Genomic DNA, 20288 nt, shown 5'->3' with positions numbered 1-20288 from the left:
AAGTCTGACCAGCACTCATTAGAAGAAATCATCCCAAAACACACAACCAGCAAAACATGTACCAATGAAACAAAAAAAATAAAAGACCTTCTGTGTATTTTAAATGCCTTACCCTGGAGTAAATAATATTCTAAACAATAAAGCAATAACCATAATAATCATTTTCTGAGAAACACAACAATGTGAAAGAGAAGGCAAACCTGTCTCCTGTTTTTCCTTGAACTTTCCATAATTCAAACAGCATACAGTACTGTACCGGATCCTGCTCAACTGGTTAGCTCACTATCAGCAAAGTAAACAAAACTAAACAAACAGCGTAAAATGGCAGTCAGAAACCTATTGTAAATGGTTAGGTAACTAACACAGCAAAGTGAAAAACAAGCAAAGTAAAAGAAACTGTTGCTTGAACTAAAAGTGAAATGCTAAAAACCATCAGCAGCACAGCACAGAGATAAACAGAAGCACCTAATCCACACAGACTTGCTTTGAAATGCAATACATTCTGATAGTAAATCTAATGTACATGACACCTGCTCTCTGCGTTTCTCTGTCAGTGTCTCAACGGCAAAGTGCCGCTTCCCTCATACAAAACTGCATGACAAAATTAACCAATTACAATGATAAAACATCAGCGATAGACAGACAATAAGCCTCCTTTTCTCCTTTTCCCTGGTCAAATTAAATTGTCAAGCTGGTTTTTTTTCAACACAAGAAAGCTGGCAAAATCACAGAAATCAATCATATTGACAAACCTGACAAACTCCATTTAGCTGGCAGGGTAAACAGAGTGCTGGGCCACGCGGTGTGGAGTGAAGCAGAGCGGAGAACAGAGCGGAGAGGGAAAGAGAGGGAGAGAGAGAGAGGGAGAGGGAGAGGGAGAGAGAGAGCGCAAGCGAGAGAGTGAGAGAGGGCTAGGGAGAGGTAGAGAGGCACACGGGCTGGCAGGCAGGCAGGCAGGCAGGCAGGCAGGGAGGCTGAGAACGAGCGCTGCTGTGCTGTGGAGTCTCCAACCTTCCTCGGGATACAGACAGATTGCACGCGCAAGGTTGCTCCCCGGCTGACAAGATACAAAACTATCCAATCAACCACGCCCTTCTCCACCAATCACAACCAGCCCTCTAAACATAATCAATTCAAATGGGGCCACACAATAGGGAGCCGCGGGCTGGGCTGCAGGTGAACCCGTGCCTTTGTGTGGGGGCCCCTTTAAAAAAAAAAAGAGAAAAAAAAGGAAAGAAAGAAAGAAAAAAAAAAAGACACAGTTGACGGCTGTTAACCCTTTGACCCCTGCTGGGACTCCGGCCGTGCTATTGAAACAATGGGAGCCTAAAGAAAAGAGGCCCTTTAATTAAACAACAGATAAGTAAACACAGCTATCCAGCGGAAAGAAAGAAAAACTGGCCCCGCTATCAGCCCCTTTATTGTTCTGCTAAATGGAATTGTTTACAGTGCCGGAACAAAGACACAACTCATTTCACATGCTGGAAACAACAAATGCGCAAACAATTCGGACGGCTTTGTAGTTATTTGGACTTTTTCTTCCTTTTAAATTTCCCAAGCTCAGACAACACCACATGTATTTTATTTTAGAGCAAAATAATGTATTTATAAGAGCAGCTTGGCTTGCCTTGTCTTTCCTCCACTCACGTCAATGTGTACTCTTGCACCACAGCACGCAACTAGTTGCAACATACTAACTTTGTGTGTATTTCGGTCATAAAAATCAACCACAGCAGTGTCAACTTTTTTTTTTCTGCAATAGTTTTTAAACACTTATCCTACAATTTGGCCTCAGACAAGCTAAAACCACTTACATTAATAGCTAACATTACACCAGCTACCAGGCAATCCATCCAACTCCATCCCAATGAGAGCAATTAGCTGTCATAATATCATCACACTCTTTAACACCCATGTGCACTCAGTAAGGGGAAAAGACAGGAGAGGGAAACAGGACCCTGCCACCTACTGGAGATCCTGCTGAACTCACCAGGAGAGAGAGAGAGAAGGCAGGGGGAGAAGCCTGGCTCCTGTCACCGTAGATATCTATTTCAACCTTCTAACTGAACGAATCTTACCTTTAGCAGTATTTATCTAAATTCACCTACAAGTGTGTTTCATTCTATAGTACATAAAACAGAAAGAAACAGAAAGAGCTGCTAATCAGACCTACTTTCAGTGATAACAATAAAATCAGGTTCACTAACTTGTGCAACCCACGTAACAAAGACTTAGAGGAAAAGGCATGAGGCGAGATTAACACCTCACTTTGTTAATTATCATGACAATAAACACAGAGCTGAATAACACAGCTCTAAAACACAGCTCATATCAACAGCTATAAACCCTTGGCCAAGGATGAAGGAATGTTCATGGGATACATTCCAGTCCACAAACACACTGGTAAAATAAACAGAGCGCCTGCATAACAAGCCACTGCTCTCATCTGCTAATAACTAACAATGAGCCCCGCTAAGCCGGCCTGACCTATATAAATTATTGACTGGGACACCTCAAGTGTCAAAAGTGACAATTCCAATACATATCATGGTGAATAATTAAGTGGAAGAAAAGGACGCTTTTATTTTCTATCTTGACGCCCTCAAGACGGCTCACACAAAAAGACAGTGACAGGCAGGCATGTGCTTACAACTGCACGCACACGCACACGCACACACACACACACACACACACACACACCCACACACACACATGCACAAAGTGGTTTAGGCTATGGCCACACTCTTCTCCCCCGGCACTCTCCCTGGGGTGGTATGTCGGCGTATTCTCAATAAAACACCTTCTTAGCAGTAATAGGCCACTGTTCTCATTTCAACGCTCCCAGAGGCCTCATGATAAATTTAGCAGACGCACAGTTCAAGCTTCTCCTCTCACACACTGTCTTTCTAATCCATTGCCTCTGTGCCTGCGCCATGTAAAATAATTACACATATGTGTCGATGTGATACACACGCTATATAGATTTTTTTCCCCCTTTCCCTGCGTACAGAGAAACATCAATATCCTTGAGCCTTGAACCGACATCCCCTGTGATAGTTTACAGAGAGCACTGAGCGATTGTGCTCATGACAGAGTGGATGACATTATAAAATACTCCCATTTCCTGCTTGAGTTAGAGTGAAAGTATGAGTTAATGTCTGGTCTGGCCCGGGCTCTGCTCCGCTCGGCTCTGGCTAAAGATAACGACTCGGCTCCAATTACAAAGCCTTTCCCAAAACACTAACAAAACCAGCTGCATCGGCATGCCAACCAACGTCTCACTGCCACTGCAGGAAGAGAAGGAGAGGAGTGGAGAGAGGACGAGGAGGGAAAACTACAGTCGTTCCTTTTCTTGAAAGGCTCTGGTGACCTGGACCATTGTCATGAGAAAACAAACACAGCCTGTTTCCCTGCGAGTGTGTGTGCAAAGTAAATCATTGTTTACTGATGATGGGAGTCAGCAGGGCAGGTGTGGGACCTATATAAATAACAGCTGCTCTATATAATATCGCCAAGGCAACAAAAATAGTTTTCACATCCGCACCAGGGCCACAATGTGTGATCTTTCTATTATTTCGTTATTTTTACATTTCACCTGCGATCGCTGTCAAGAGTCAAGAGAGACACAGAGCATTTAACAACAGAAATAAATCACACAACACATCAACTGTTTCTTCCAAGCCACAGCAAAACTAAAGACTTTGGACAGCTCAGAAATACATTTCATTTTGATTCCTCTGTATTAATATCCTTCAGTCAAAGGTCAAGGTCATAGCTTAACAAAGCCAAAGGTGATCTAGTCTTTTCCATCTCAGACTCATTTTTAATTGTTTACTACAAAGTGTCATTCGAACTGCATTTATTTTATATTTAGTGTATTTTTCTGTACCCCTGTTCCTAACTCCTTATTTTAATACTGAGTTGTATTTATCGTTGGTGTTTCTGTTAAAACAGTGTATTTCCATTGTGATGACATGACAGTGAACTCAGCCCTTTAACATCTGCAGCCTACCGATACTCCCTCAGATACTTGGAATAAGTCATATTTAGAGTGAATGAGGTTATCACCCGAAGCAGAATGGAGTTACAGTAAGTCACGCCTGAGTCACCGCGTTCCTCCTTGCCTATTATATATGGGTTTGGTTATTTGCTTTTAATTTCAGCATTCAGGAGCACATTGTTTAGTCAGCACATGTGAACTATTTTTGCAAAATATTTCCTGAGGTGATATGCCAGCCAGTGTATAACGGAGCTTGTGTTTCGAGCGTGCACCGTCTACTGCGGTTTTTCGCTTAGTCAAAACAAGAGCACTTTTAGGTTTGAGCAACATCAATTTCAGCAGGCGGGGGAATTTCTGCCTCATCTTGTTTTGCAATTGATTCATCTTTGATTTAATTCAGAAACTATATTAATACACAGAAACAGTATTTTAATCAGCAATAACAATGGTTCTGTGGGGGCTGAGGAGATAAAAATAACTTTGAAGCCACAAATAAGTTGCATAAAGCACTTGTTATTTCAATCATATCGATATGTAATTTATAGGCTTTGATATGCAATCACAAATACATGAGATTTACTTTTATAAATCTGGGCCACCCCCAGACAAGCAGGTTTGTCTGGGGGTGGCCATTGTCATCACTTTTTAAGGAAGTCTCAAAGTAGGACGCACAGTTAGCACCGCCAACCACTGTGGTGCTATTAAACAGCATTTGTTAGCCTGTCCTGTTTCCAACACTAACCAATAAAATTCCTCAGGAACATTCCTGGAGGTAACAGATACAGATGACCACTCTTTACATGAACTTCTTTTAACCAACAAGGCAAAATGAAAACAGAAAAACCTGCAGATTGGGTGTCGCTACATGGTTGACGAGGCTATGCACTGCTGATGGTTTACTGTACAATGTCCAACACAAACATAAAACGCAACTCCAAACGATGTCCTCATGTGGCTGAAGGCCCCTCTGTCTCTGACTCTCTCTGCTGTCTGAGCGAGACAATATTTCTCTTCTCTTTCTCCTAACATGAAGTGAAAATGGAATCAAGACAATCGCCTGGCTGTCAAAAGTGTGAGACGCCACCCAAAGAGAAACAGCATTGTGTGTCCATGCTGACTTGACTGCACCTTGCATGGCTGTTAGTGTTTATTAATGCTATGGTTGACTGTGCATCCATCCATCCTTCCACCCCTCTGTAAAGGGCGTGTGAATCACTCCAAACAACACACGCTTGACATCAAGATATAGTGCCAGAGGATGACACAAAGATACAACAAATTTTAAAGGGTGTGTGTGTGTGTGTGTGTGTGTATCTGGGTGGATGACTGAGTGGGGTGGAGGGTTGAGAGGGTTCACTGCTTGAAGGGAAACATCAGGCCTCAAATGAAAAGAGGGTCCTGAAAATGGTAAGTGGCTCGCAGCGCTGTGACTGGAGTCAATTCGACAGTCATCGTCTTGGCTGTGTGAGAGCTCCTAACACAGCAGCCCCCCCCCCCCCCCCCCTCCTCTCAGTCTCTGCTTGGCTGCGTGGAATTGGGACAGATGACTTCATTCTGACAGGATTATCCCAAACCTGGTTCTAATCTATACAGTACACATAATACATTTTTACAATATGACAAGGAAAACAAGCAGCAAAAGAGACGGCCCGATCCTGGGGTTCCACGCGAGCACCGGCCTTGGCGTTGAGCTGATCATTCCTGACAGATTGTATCACCTCAAAGCAACACGCCCGTCAAAGTGAGATTTCATTACAGCATCACCTTGAGACTTTTTACTAAACACAAAGCGATGAACTCCTTGTGAGGCTCCCGCACGCAACTGACGGAATTGCGGGATTTTACTGCTGGAGACACTTTGCAGATGGACAGAGGAGCCGTTCTGAATTATATATGCCTAAAATATGGGATGGCAACAGCACATCCTGGAGGTACAGAAGCGAAGACAGCAAAAAAAAGATGTCAACAATTATGATTTGAACCAAGAGTATTGAGGAAAAAACACTTAGAGGAACGGTTTGAAATGTATTCTCTCTTACCAAGAGTTCGATGAGAGGATTGATAGCACTGTCTGACTGAGAGTGGTATCGATCTTCTTGGCTACACTTGGCTGGAAGGTTAAGAAGCATATTTCCCAAAATGTCGAACTATTCCTTTAGGTATCGATACACTCCAGCCTGAATAGTTTGAAAGAAGGTACTAACTCTTAACACTTATGCAGGTTGGTATAAGTGCCACAACCAGCAGCGATTTGAGCTTTAATAACTGGTTAATCTTAGAAACCTTAAAGCAGTCGTCAAGTGAGTCAATTAGAAATTGTCAATACTTTGATTTGGTTCAGTGTTTTGAGAGAGCGCCACCGCTCCTGCTGTCTTTTCTACGTTCAGCACTTCCTTTCTTTCACTTCTTTTCTTTCACTTCTTCACTTCAGCATTATTTTCTGGTCTAATATCCTTCAAATGAATTTTAGCTGAATATAAACACACTCCTGTTGTCTTGACTGGGTCTCTCTTGTGTAAAGAGAATCTTTATCTCCCAGCAGCTAACCCAGGAACATTAATCCAGTCCTGAGCTCACTGTCACCTCGCCAGTGGGCTACCGCTGCTGTGCCACTTTGGGCCACTGGCCGACTTCGGCTGCGGGAACACCTCGAAATGCTGCCTCAGATCGCCCCGCAGCACTGGCTGGGCTCCAGCTGACAGGCTTCGGCCTAGTGCTCTAATGACTTACAGATTGGAGCGCCGTGGTATACATGTGTCAGGACAATGCCATGGGCCTACTGCAAAAAACAGTAGGAGAGGGAGAGGAGGAGAGCCGGCGGCTTCTCCCTGCCCTGTCAGACAGAGGCTCGGCCCCTGGATTGTGTCACATCACGCTTCCCCCCAACAGACCACAAATGAAGGATGTGAAGAGCAAACATGGGGAGGAGGGGCGATGGAGAGGGGGGCGCTCTACAACTTAAAAGGCTTTCATCCTGTAAACTGAAAAGACATTATCTTTTGACCTGGAGATGCCCTCTGTGAGGCTGTACACTATGGTGTGAAAACAGAGAGAGGGGGAGGGGGAGGGAGGGGGGAAGAGAAAAGAGGACAAAAAAGAAAAGAGGAAAGGAGAAATAAGAAGTGTCGATTGTGGCTTCAACTGTTAGCACATTATAGATAAGAACATTGTCTGCTGCCATGGTTTTGAAGCATTATCAGTGGTTTCACTGTGTGTGAAGAATAACAAATGATGCACCTTTGACATCATGAAAATGTTCAATGCAACATTTATCAGAATAGTGAATAGTGCTTCCCATTTAGAAACAAAAGGCCATCATATAATTACAATAAATATAAAAAAAACCCAACTAAACCCAAAGGGTAGAGATGATATTTTAGCTTCAAATTCTTCACAAAGAAACTCATCACTTTAAAGCTCTGAACAGTAAGTAAAGTGATGTTATCATTTTCCTATAGGCTGACTATCTCTGCTCTCAATCACAAGTAAAAACTGCCTTAAACTGCCTTTACTGTCCTTCATTATCCACCTTCCTCTCCTCAACATGGCCATTCATGTATCCTCATTACTACAGACAGAAACCAGTCAATGCCATTCAAGCAGCGTCCACACAGGCAACTTCAGTCGGCCGTAGCTCACACTGCACTAGTGACATGAATAATGAAGGCCAATCTCAGGCAAAATCCTGGATGGGAAACAAGCATAATCTGGGCATTACTCTGATAGCAAAGACGCCATGTTGACACAACATCTTCAACCCAGCTGAATGCCACATAATCCCCTGTAGGAGGTGGATGCCTACCTGAGATCTCTTGCAATGAGGTGTAGTTAACCAGCCAGCCTCGTGAGCAACGCCACAAATGAGCTTCAATCCCCCCCCCCACCCTCCCCCCACCTCGGTGCTGGTGGACTATCAGCGAGGGTCCGACAGTGTTGTTCCTAATTACCTATTTCTCCACTCCTGATCCTGCGGCTGGCATAATTAGTTACCTGGGGCTGCAATCCAATTTGAAGTGATGACAAGAAAGTGATCCATGAAAAAGTAATAAGTTAAATCCAATTTCAGCCTGCCTCTAATTAAATGCACATGGAACTAATGAGTCAAACCCTACCATTTCACTGATAATGGTAATTAGCGGGGTGGGAGTTGCTGGCTCTCGTCGTCGCGCCACTGTAGGTGTGAAGCGCAAAAGGTAAAAGCGGCGTGGATTGTTTTAATCACACGTGTCATTCTGTCAATGTAATTTACTGGCTTTTTGACCAGTCAAGTATGTTTAGCTGCTTTCCAAGCCTGCGCGGCGGCTGTTTGTATACCTCGTCTGATTAAAGCGCCTCCTGGCTACAGAGTATACAGCGGAGGCATCTTCATCCAGAGGCAGGGGTGGGCGGCGTAGGGGTGAGGGGGTGTGAGGGGGGGGGCACCCCTGTTGGAGATATAAAACCAAAGAGCCATTTAATGCTGATCAAGGATTCTGAGGCTTGTTTGACTCATATTTTCCCCCCTTTACTACTCTATGCAGGTCTTTTTTTTTCAGATGTTCTGTATATACCGTGCTTCATTATTTTTGACTTGAATAAGAATGAATTGGAAAGTGAGTCACATCTCCAAATGAGTAAAAGTCTCTGCGCACATCTCCTTCTGCCTAATGGGAAGACCGCTGAGATGAATGGAGCCTCGTCCGCAGATCAGGTGCTTTTATGGGGTGTCAGCTTACTACACAGCCTAATAATTGTTGGATCATGTCTTTTGATGACCCAGCCCAGCTCAACAGAGAATCATTATCCAGGCTGTATGATGGAGATAGTGGAATGTTTCTGTGTGAAGGGGGCTCCTCTAAGCCCGGGTTTGTTCTTAAAAGAGGAAGTGAGATGAGACTCAGACCGTTACCCTCTGGTGTTTGTGCGAAAGAGAGACGGTGTGAGAAAAAGAAGAGAAAACAAGAGAAATCTCACCACAAGAAAACCATGAGAAGAAAAAAAAGAGCAAAAACAAATGTAATACATCCTCACGCAGAACGGCACACTGATGTTTATGCATGAACCTTTGGCTCTAAACTGTGTGTGTGTGTGTGTGTGTGTGTAGTTAGGGTGTGTTTAATTAGCAGAATATGTAATTCAGAGATAAACAAACACTTGTCTGGACCTGTGGCTTTTCCATAATGGCAGCTTCAACCCAGCAAAAATGTAACGCGCAACATTAGAGAGCAGGCAATTTACGGCGTTAGTTAGATACTAGAGCACTACCATGCTCTTTTCACAAGAACCGGGCAGGAGAGGGGAGGGGAGGGGAAGCGGGGGAAAGGGCCCGACTCTCTTTTCAATAGCTGAGTGACAGCTTGGCCAAGCTCTCTGTATACATTAATAAATTAGAATTTTAATTTTGTCTTTGTCTGCAGGAGATGGTCTAGTACTTCACTATGTACCAACAACTGGCTGTACGCTGGAATCTGCCGTTGCGGTCCCCTCTGTTGACCTCTGCAGCACAATTCCCTGGCAGGCTGGGGAAACTGTTTAGTTTGATCCTTTCAACTTATTTGAATCCTGACAAATATGCACACAACTGAAAGGTCATCACAGTCATATTTCATCCTCTGGAGCTATTCCGAAGACATCTGCACAACAAAGAGGCTTTTTCACAACCTGACATTAGACCTAGCTGCTACAATAGCTCATTAAAAAGGGCCCCCAATGGGATAGTAAGGGTATTAAATATTATATATATACACACATTGAGTACAGGGCCTCCGTATTAATTACCAAATATGCCCCGAAGTCGTTTGCAATTTCACACCGACACAAACAACCGCTCCTTGTTCAAACAAAGATGTACATCTCGGAGGCAGCTGATCTGAAATTAACGTAAATATTGCATCAGATATGCAGCGCCGCACATATTAAAAGCAGGACAAGAGGGCAAAAAAAGGTTTTCTTTGCATCACAAAGGCAGTACAAATAACTGTCCTACCACCTCTTTAACTCTCCCCAACCCTTGCTTGTCTCTCTCTACTCCACCTACAAGCCAGTCCACCTGGATCACCCACCTCTCTCGTGGGCTGCTCTATAGCACCTCCTGCTGCTGGTGGTAGGGACCAGCCTCCTCTTATTCTGTGTGTGTGTGTGTGTGTGTGCGAAAGGCAAACAGGGACAGCATGGAGTTTCCTCTGCTTGACCAGACTCTCTTCTCTGTGGGAGGAATGAAGTTCTCTCACTTCCCCCCTCTTCTTCTCCCTCACTTCCACACTTTCCCCTGCTTTCACCCAAGCTGTACACCTCCTGAACTGAGTGCAGTCAACAGAAAAGGCCTTTCCACTGCAAAAGTCAGGATCAGCCACACACGCCGATGTGTGTTACCACACTGGGATGATTCTGGTACCACTGGATGAGCTCATGTGATCTAAACTGTACCACACAGGAGCTTTTCGAACATCGGGGCCTATATATTTCACAACAGCGCCAGTTTACACACACTGCTGCTTCTAATGCTCTATGTCAAGATTCCGATGACACGGCTGATTATGTGTGTGTGTGTGTGTGCTGCTAAATCACACATAATGCTCGAGCATACATTACTGCAAATGTTGCACTGCCAATTCTAATTTCCTGTTTGTGAACTAGTGCTGTTTCTCGCACACTGTGTTCTACAGAGAGTTGCGTAAGTTCACATTTTTATTTGATCAACCACGTCAAGTCAAATAACCTGAGCCATCTGATAATCAAGAGTTAATAAATACGAGGGGACGACAACATATTTACGGTACCTGTAGGCTGTGCTGCTTGTCGTTGGTTTTGGGGGATTTGCGGCCAGTGTTTTGTTGAGACTGCAGATGATGTGGCTGCTGCTGCTGCTGCTGCTGCTGGAGGAGTATCTGCCGAGCCACTTGGAGAGCCTAAAAGACAGAAATACATAAAAAATATTTCTTTAGAAATCCAACAGAAATGCTACAAGTAGATATGCTAAAAGCCCCTTGAGAACACTTTGATGCCTATTATCAGAGCAGATGTATCCCCTTACAACAATATCCCCTTGGCCTTCTGATAGATAGCAAACAAACATTACAGGCCATCTTTTTCATACTCTCCCATTTTTGAGTCATAAATCTAAAGGCTGGCATAAACAATCCCTCCACACAAACACAAAGGGAACAATGATCAGATGTCAAAACAAACAACATCTAAACAAAAACAAAGACAGAAAGAAGACAGAAAAAAAAAACCCAACTGCAGCCATCCAGAAGAAATATCTATCTGTTGATAAGTTGCACTTACAGAAAACACAGAGACACTAATCAGTGCTTTTGATCCTCCTTTAGCTCAGTCAAACTCCCCAAATAAAAGGCTTTACGGCCGCTTCAAATATCTGTTAAAGGACACGGCCTTCTCAGTGGAAAACAAAATACAGTGCAGTCACATGTTTATTGCTCCAGCTACTCCCTTTTCCCTTACGATAAATAATCAAACATGCCATCCAGAGCAAACAAAGCTGGAGAGAGCTAAGGGGGGTGGGGGGAGAAACACAGTGGTCTTGAAAACGGTCAGCGATACCAAGAAAAGCAAGCGTTGTGTTCCCACAGTGAGCTGGCCAGCCTCACACCTCCACCAGTAAACCATCTGGGTAAATAACTGGCCTCATTCTTTCCATGTTCCTCAGACGATTGCTCCCACAATTAAACAAACAGTCAAAGGTGGGGGAGGGTGTGGGGGGGTACATCCAAGCTCATCTCACAGACTGACGATCTTTAAGTTCTCCTGTCGATTACTTGAGAAGTTGAGAAAATAGAAAAAAAAAGTAAATGGTGGAATGTTTAAGAAGAAGATAGTGAAAGAGAGAGAGGGAGGGCGACGTGTGAACAAGTGAGTGAAACCTGCGAAAGACTGTGTGAAAGTAAGATATCTGCAGGGAAAGGGCAAATAGAAAGCTCTGCGGATGGATGAAGAGAGAGAGATTACTATGAGAGCTGGCCTTACTGCCAGTAAAGTCTGACAATACTTTAAGACGAAAAAAAGGGGGGAGAGACAGTCAGGGGCTGGGGGGAACAGCTGTATGATGGTCTGTGTGTGGGTGTATGCGTTGAACCTCCCAAACACACGGCTGTTGGGATGACATCATGAGGCATAAATATGACCACAGGCTGCAAAGAGGCCACACTCCTGGCATTTCACCACGCTCAACTTTGAAGCACATCAATTCTCCCTCTTTCTGTCCGTCTCCGAGCTCTCATGTACAGATAAATGACGGCAGAGCGACATATCTCGTTCTGCATGCCTAATTTGTCCTCTGCTTTGAAATTTGTGGAAGGGGGAGGCCCCCCCGCTAAGCACGTGTACTCATACAGAAAGTGTATAAATTGAAACCAAGAACTATGTGAGCAAGATTCACTCCCACATATGACGCCAATATTACATTACATTTAGCTTTTGCTCCGGAGCGACCCACAACCTGGTCGAAAAATCACAAACAAAAACTTGATGGGAACTGAAGTGACACGGGTAAAGTACCACCGTATGATGATATTGCGAGACTGTCTCCTGCAGTCATACGGAGCATGATGAGATGTTTATGAAGCCTTTTGATTATCAAAAGCAGACCAATATTTTAAAATGGTAAAAGTCGGAGTGTCCTTGACAATCGAAAAGGCCTTTTATTTTGTCTTTTAATGAACTAAAAGAACTTGAACTTTTAATGAAGTATTTTCAACACTTTATTAGGGAAAAAAAAGATCAAATTCAGCTTGATTTCCACTCATAGTTAAAAAAAAACAAGCTAAGAATAAACTTAAAAATAAACGTAAAAACAGGATATTATTAGTTACCAGTTTTAAAAAGAATATCCACCACATTAATATAATGTGGGTGAGGCAGTGTGATTATTGTATATGAGCAGCTCTGATCTGCAATGACGTGTCGATTTTTCAAGTGCTGGCTACTACGCCATCATAGACTTAAAAGTTAGCTTGAATGACTAAGACGGTGAAACGCTGACAATTCATAAGGAAATTTCAAAAGAAAAAAGAACCATTCACGACGCCCGAGGCGTGGTATTACGGGTACACTGAAGAGTAAACAAAGTTTGCTGTTTTCTTTTCCCCTGTAACTGATGACACATGCAGTGAAATGTGTGTGTGTGTGGCGGGGTGTCTGTCTGGGTTTACAACCGAGGGTGTTGGAACAAAAGAAGAGTTGAGTCAACAGGATATGATAGGAAATTCAGACAGTAATGGATGAAGAGATACATTTCTGGGAAGTCTTCCTTCACTGCCATCGTCCACAAGAAGGTAAAGACATGTGACACTGCAATAATGTGCTCTGTTATAACACGGGGCTTTTAACAAGTACACTAACACTCTAATATTGGTACTGTTACGACTATGTTGTCATATAAACATACAGCAAATAATTCCATTACGTTGCTCACAGTGAGGCTGCTTGCAGAGTATTAATCGTGCAATGAAAACACCTGAGTTTGACAGCCACGGTGTCCAGACATGTATGTAAGCGCTGTCTCTGTATACACTTTTTGGCAACAACAGGAAAGTTACATGCCCTGGGATAATGACAACTGCATTAAAGCGGAGGAGTCACATGACAATTTCAATAATGATGGCATTTTGCAACATTGCTATTAACACGGCCTCCTACTATTCATGTCAACGGCTTCATCAAATTATTCTTCCAATTAAAGCAAGGGAAATAATTATGTCATCAAGCACTTGAAAACATTGTCAATGATCGTCTTGACGATGTGATTCCAGTTAATTTGCCTGACAGCACATGCCTGGATGTGCGGGCTTAATAACTTTACAGTGCGACTTTTGAAAGCCAGAGACACAAGACGAGCGAACACTGTTGTTTAGTAGAGAAAGTAACGAGACAAAGAGGCGAGCGGGCTGAGAACCCGCGTAGTGAGGTCTGCTCTGCGTTGAGGAATGTTGCCGTCGTGTTTGTGTTTTAAAAAGGCCACTGGAGCTGGCATGCCTTTGAGAGGCCTAATGCTGAGCTAAAATAACCTATTGTGAAGTGTCACCGCGGTGTTTACACAGCAACCACTCCTCTATCTCCCCCCTCCTCCTCTGGAATTCGTCTTCTTTTGATCTTCCGTACAAAAAAGGTACTGGACGCCTGATAGACGTGCAAGTGTTAGAGCTGCTCCAGGCAGATGTGATAAACTGGAAACTGACGACAGGCACAAGGCATGTGAAGCGAAATTAGTGTAACAGTCCAAAGCAAGTGACAGGTGAGGTTAAACTGATCAGTTAAAAAGAACAATGTTCTGGCCAGATATAGCAGGCCGCCCGCAGGACTGATTCTGTACGCAAGGAAAATGGTCAGCTGGGCAGACTCATACTGTTATGTTGTATATATTACTTGTTAATGTATAAAGAGTAAAATGCACACTCATTGAAGTTTACTTAAAAAGAACCATTAAAAAAACAGAAAAAAAGTGAAAACTGAGGTTGTTTTGGAAACAAGTTTGTTACAGGAATAAGCACCCAACTGCAGTTAGACGCCTATATCCACACACACACCATACATACACTGACTGTTTGTGGGTCTACACACACACACACACACACACACACACACACACACACACACTATGGTGGGAGTGAACCCTCCAGGTGCTTTTGATTAGAAAACAGCCTCCAGCACATGACAAAGGTTTTATCAGCAACAAAGCCGCTGCAATTTGGTATCCTTGTCATTTGTAGTCCTCTTTCATATTCCCCATTTCAAATGTGTTCAAAGTTCACACCCTCTCCTCCATGTTAACGCAACTTCCTCAATAAACAACAGGCGCTTTATCTGCATCTACTTTCACACCATATTAGTGAATAGAGGCAGGAGCGTCTCTTATGTCCCCAGGCTATCACGCTGTGATAAGGGAACTGCTAAGTACTGGATGTCTTTATGTGCAGTCTGCACATGTGGATTATTTACAGGCTTTGGGGTTTCCTGCTGCTAAAGCCAGCTCTGGGTGTCTTACAAATCCCAGCTCAGAGCATTGCCACACAGTCAAGTCTGCTCTCTGCTGAATCCCTCGCTGCATCTTTTCCCTCTACGACAAAAAAAAAAAGCGACATATTTCAGATATGTCTCTCTTTTCCCTCATTGCATGCAACTTTCCTGACCCACAGTAACAACCAAAACCAGCACAGACAGGCCAAATCTAACTGTGCATAAAGGAAAGGGATCCAGGAGAATTTGCCTCAAGTGTGACAGACACACGCCGCTCATATCACGTTTTCTAAATGACAGACAAATAGTAAGGGAATGCGATAAAAGGTCTGGAGAAAATAGAGACGATGTGGGTAAATGTTGAGGGGAAAACGTCCGGGGGGGGGATCATTCAGGGTGCCTCCACCGGGAGTCAGATGGTTGTTTGTTCAGGCCCATCAACAGAGAGACCTCCGTAGTTCTATAAACGTCCGGCTCCTCCTGCCACAGCTGGGGAAGACCTTGAACGTGAAATGGTTTCAAGCAGATTGCTCCTAATTGCTAGAAGATGTGCGAGCAGGTGTAACCGGATCCCCGCGGCCACTCAGAGAAAAGGAGAAGGAACAAGATGTGCATCTGTGTGTGTGTGTGTGTGTGTGTGTGTGTGCTTCAGTGTATTTACTCAGTGGCCACGTTTCACCAGGCTTTAATAGTGCAGAGAGTGTGGCTCAGAGACAGCCAGCAACAACTCGACTAATAGGTTAGCTCTTAATGTAGTCCGGCTCGGGAGACGGCGGGCCCCCTCTGGTCTCACTCTGTGGCCTCTGTGGGGGGGCTTCAACACCAGCAGCCTAAATGTCAAGGTTATCTGCTCGACTTTCCGACTGATCGCACGTCTCAACTCACCTGACATTTATCACTTCTGCTGTTTCCTTTTCTTTTTTTTCCCAAAGACAATGCCCTCTGCTCCCCGGCGGCGGCCTAACCACGCCAAGAGGCCAGGTCGTTCTGTCAGCCGGCTCCTCCACATGTCTTGCTAACAAGTTAATGTAACGTCCTTCCACAGGCAGCCCAAGACAGCAAAGTTATCCAATCATTTCATACATTATATGGGCTATTGTAACCAGTATATATGTATTATACCAGAAAAGGGGGTATGACTGATTGTATATTCACAATATGACTGATGGCAGATACAGCGTTAGAGGAGTGTTGACTATGCAAACACATAGTAATGGAACTCACTTGGAATACTTGTCATTTCAATTAAAATGCATATCATTTTTTTCTAACTTTTAGGCGGGGGGTGATTTTTAAACATGTAAGGGGATAAGCAGCAAGGATCATGTCTATTTATATTAATTGCATTTTTTTTCTTTATCTTTTTCCTCACCAACACAGACGTTTATCTGCAATGCAAAGCAGGGAAAAGTCTGGTTTCCCAGTAAGTATATAATTAATGCCATTTCCAAAAAGCCACTCCACATGGAAAACAGGCCCCGATGCTCAAACCTTGCGCATTACAGAGCCCTCGCAACAACACTCTCCAGTCTGTGTTTAGATTTCCAAACTAATTCATGTAGAATACATAAATAAATCAGCGTTTTATACCCACTTCAAACCATTAGATTCCCTTCCTTCGCTGCACTTTTCAACTAATCTATTAATATTTATGACAACGCTAAACATTTCAAATATCCACGTTTAAACAATAAGGCAGTGCGTGCACTTACATAAGACAAAATCTGACTTCAATAAAGACCCCGTTTTGTCTGTCCAACACACCTCCCCCCTGTAACGCCCCCCCCATCTCTCTCTCCCCATAACAGGTAATGCAGTACCCTGACAAATGTTTTTGGGAGGAAAAAAAAATGACTGTAAGAAAAACAAGACGAAAGCAAAGTTATTAACTGTGAGTGGAGATAGAAGAGAGGGGGCTGTGAAGCAGGACTGATGATGGAGGGAGTGGAGTGAAAAGCGGGAGAGGGGGGGGGGGCAGGCAGATGGGGGAAGAGAATAAGAGTGTGAAACAGAGAAGAGAGAGGTAAAAGGGAGATGGAAAGACAGTGGAAAAGAGGAGAATGCTGCAGAGAAGGAGGCAGAGGTTGCAGGAGGTGCAGAGGGGAGGGTAAACAGAGCCCCAACCAGGCGGTTCGGGCGCTCGGAGCCTGGTACAGAGGGGTCAACCCCCCCCCCAACACCAACCCCCCCCTCTCCCTACAACCCAGCGAGGTCAGCCCAGCTATGCAGGCCCTGACAGCTTCCGTTTGCTGTGTGCTCACCGTTTGTTTGGATTCCCCAGCCTTGCTTAGCCAGCAGCTTAACAACAGATGGCTAAAGAAGGCCTCTATTCAGAGTGGTCCGGATCAGAAAATCACACCAAGGAAAGTACACAGGCTGCAGACAAAACACACAAGACACGCAGTCACAAGCACACACACACGCGCGCACACATGCAAATGACATGGATTGTCAGAGTTGCACATGCTGCAAACCGCAGAACAGCAAATAAGGTTTTGCTTGCGGCAAACAAGTTATTCCCTGGAAAAAAAAAAAATGCATGCAAAACACACAGCGACGCGACACACACAACAGCATGCAAGTGAGCACACACACGCATGCACACAGTGTTGTCTGATTATGCCAAACAACTTCCTGGGAGGATTCAATAACCGAGTGGAGCTGAGTGAAAGCATTTCCGTCCCCCGCCATTATTAAACGAATGCTGTGTTTATTACAGCTTTAGAGCGGTGTAAACTCATAAACACCCTCCCAGAGTACAAGAGGAGCTGTCAACTAAATATTGTTTCTCTCACGAGTCGCTCTTCCACCTCAATTACGCCTTTCAACTTCATAGCCTCAGTATGATAAAGTGGCAGTAAAAATCATTCACATTAATACACCATTGTGCATCTGCTGCTAAAGGTAATTAAAGAAGTAAATGACTCATAAGAATAGACATATTAGCTGCAAAATGAAAGGCAACTGGGCTGCCTCATGAAAATATGTACCATTAAGATACTGCATTTTCATATTGGGGTAATCAGCTCCACTAGCCTGATGCTGATTTAATCCACTCCAGTGGAAAGTCTATCAGCGCACAGCCGCGTGTCACTGTCTCTCTTATGTCTACCCGCCAAGAGCCAGCCATTCTACTTTAGCACTGCCTGTGAATGGCTCTACTAAAGGAGGGAGGTCACACGCAGGCAAATCAGTCGGAGGAGCAGTCAATGCTTAGGTGTCATTTAGAGGCAGATGGAGAGAGAGAAATGGGGGGGGGGTATGAGAGTGAGGGGAGGATAAAATGAGCTGAAAAAGAGTAAAGGGAAAAAAAGAAGCACAAATGATGTGGGAACAATGCAGCGGGCAGATCTCAGCAGCAGCCTCTCTCCCTGACCTTAGCTTTTTGTTCTGAGCACATGATGCCTCGGGATGCACCACCACTGAATACGGCGTTAATATCCGTCAAATTGATAAAGTGTGTGTGTGTGTGGGGGGGGGGGGGGGGGGGGGGGGGGCAGAGGCATGCCAACTGTGCAGGGTACTCAGATTGGACTGTTAGGAAACACGTGCTCCTTCTCGATTGCATCTTCGTTGGAAGTGTTGCATCACTTTGTAGCGGGGAGTGTTGTGCTTGGGAAAGCAGGCGCTTCCAAAAACCCCAGCGTGAGACCTAGAATACTGTGAGCAGATTTTATCATGAGTGAATGATATTGTTTAGAATGGGAAGATCCATCTGCCCTGGTCTCATAGACGGAGGACTCAACATTATTGATACACCCGAGACTTCCGGGATACGTCCAGTAAAACCCCTAAATCTTCCAATTTAGTTGTGGTGAATATAGATGAATGTAGTCTACACGCAACTATAGAATAGTGCTCAGGAGTGGGGAGAGCGATCACAGTTATGGAGAGTCACAGGGCTGGAGGCCTGAACTTGACGGCCTGCGCTGTCAGCTGACCACTCTTGTGCCTCGGCATGCCACAGGGCATGTTGATTAACTCAGTGTGGATGCAAAAGTAACTCATCTGCATGAATAATCCCACTAATCAGTAATACAGACAACAAGCGAGACGCTGCCCAAAGCAAATTCGGACTGCTCCCTTGAAGATGGATTAGAAATGACATCTGCCCAAAGACAGTGTCCTGTTGATTTCATTAAGACACTAAAACTAAAATCTCTCTTCTTGAAGTTAACATGTGTCTTGCATTTAACAACCGTATTGTAGCCTTTATGGTCAGGCTTTGTTCGTTTTTTTTCGACTGTACATCTTTTTCCACACTGGTGCTCACTGCCTTGAACTGTCCTGACCTGAGACCTAACACATCATGAGCTGCTGAGGGAGAATTCCCAGTGTGTGTGTGTGGGTGTGTGTGGAGCGAGAGTTCCTCCGAAGGAGAGGATTTTCTATAAATCACGGGCCAGTCCAATTGGCTATGGATTGAGTTGCAGCGGGGAGAGACAGCTCCCTGGGAATAGCAGTGTCTCTGTTGAAGTCATTCCAAGATGGGTAATATGATCCTGTGCCGCCAGGAATAAAGGAAGGGAAGAGAAAGGGGGTAGGGGGGCGAGGGAGGGGGGGCTGGGAATCTGATTGCTCCGGCCATAAAGAGGAGTAATCTCCAGCAGGGTCATCACCCGTCACACTGGACTGTAATGTGTTATAGTCTCACAGGCAGATGATGTGACACACGGCGGGCCTCACCTTTTTGGGGGGTTTCAAGAACTGATTTTTTTTCTTATTCAAGGATTCTTTCAAATCTTATTGACATAGTAGGAAGATGTGGCAGGTGTATGGGAAAACAAAGGATTGCCACTTCTGGTGCCAACATAAGGTTTAGAGAACTTCATCTAGAATCATGTTTAATCTTAACATGGGTTGTTTAATGTTCCTGTATCTTCTGTGGAAAGCATGTGAAGTTATAAAAAAACGCATTTTGAGGTGAGGGCCTGAACATGGGGCTAACCAGCAAAACTGTTTCACGTGACACCATGACCTAAAGTTGCAGCCAATTGCCATTCAATTTACAAAACCTCACCTGTTGCTGAAAAATGGCAACAACCGAACTGCTTGCAGTTCATGTTTCTCTCAAGTAAACTAGCGGATTAATGAACCTGACTATCACACATCGGTGGAACGAAGCCCAGTGCAGAGCAGTATTCCATCACGGTCTGTGACAAAGCAACTGTTCAGAACTGAGCATTTGAATCAGGAAATAAATGTTAGTAACTCCAAGGAAGGGCCGGAACATTTGCTGAACATTTAGTGCCATTTCTAACTAACACAGTCTATCTACCACTAAAGATAAAAACTTCAGAAGTACTCACAATTCTGATTTACAAATACTTACATT

At 44.2% G+C, this 20288-nt stretch overlaps 1 protein-coding gene across 7 annotated transcripts in view; it reads right to left on the bottom strand.

Moving 5' to 3' along the window:
- foxp1b (forkhead box P1b) overlaps positions 1–20288 on the bottom strand; it is a 76540-nt gene that overhangs the window by 39737 nt on the left and 16515 nt on the right. For 3 of the 7 annotated variants that reach the window (XM_070901936.1, XM_070901935.1, XM_070901933.1), the window contains exons 2-3: positions 19974–19979; positions 10759–10887 (exon numbers count right to left, since the gene is read on the bottom strand). In XM_070901936.1, coding sequence (XP_070758037.1) covers positions 10759–10887; positions 19974–19979 — 135 coding nt within the window. Of the gene's footprint in view, positions 1–530; positions 534–10758; positions 10888–19973; positions 19980–20288 lie in introns of all 7 variants that reach the window. The other 4 variants (XM_070901930.1, XM_070901934.1, XM_070901932.1 and 1 more) reach the window with 2 other exon arrangements.

The sequence above is a fragment of the Enoplosus armatus genome, chromosome 3 (assembly GCF_043641665.1).
Source record: "Enoplosus armatus isolate fEnoArm2 chromosome 3, fEnoArm2.hap1, whole genome shotgun sequence".
Lineage (NCBI taxonomy): Eukaryota > Metazoa > Chordata > Actinopteri > Centrarchiformes > Enoplosidae > Enoplosus > Enoplosus armatus.
The sequence above is the reverse complement of the archived record's forward strand: the minus strand, read 5'-3'. Positions and strand labels throughout refer to the sequence as shown.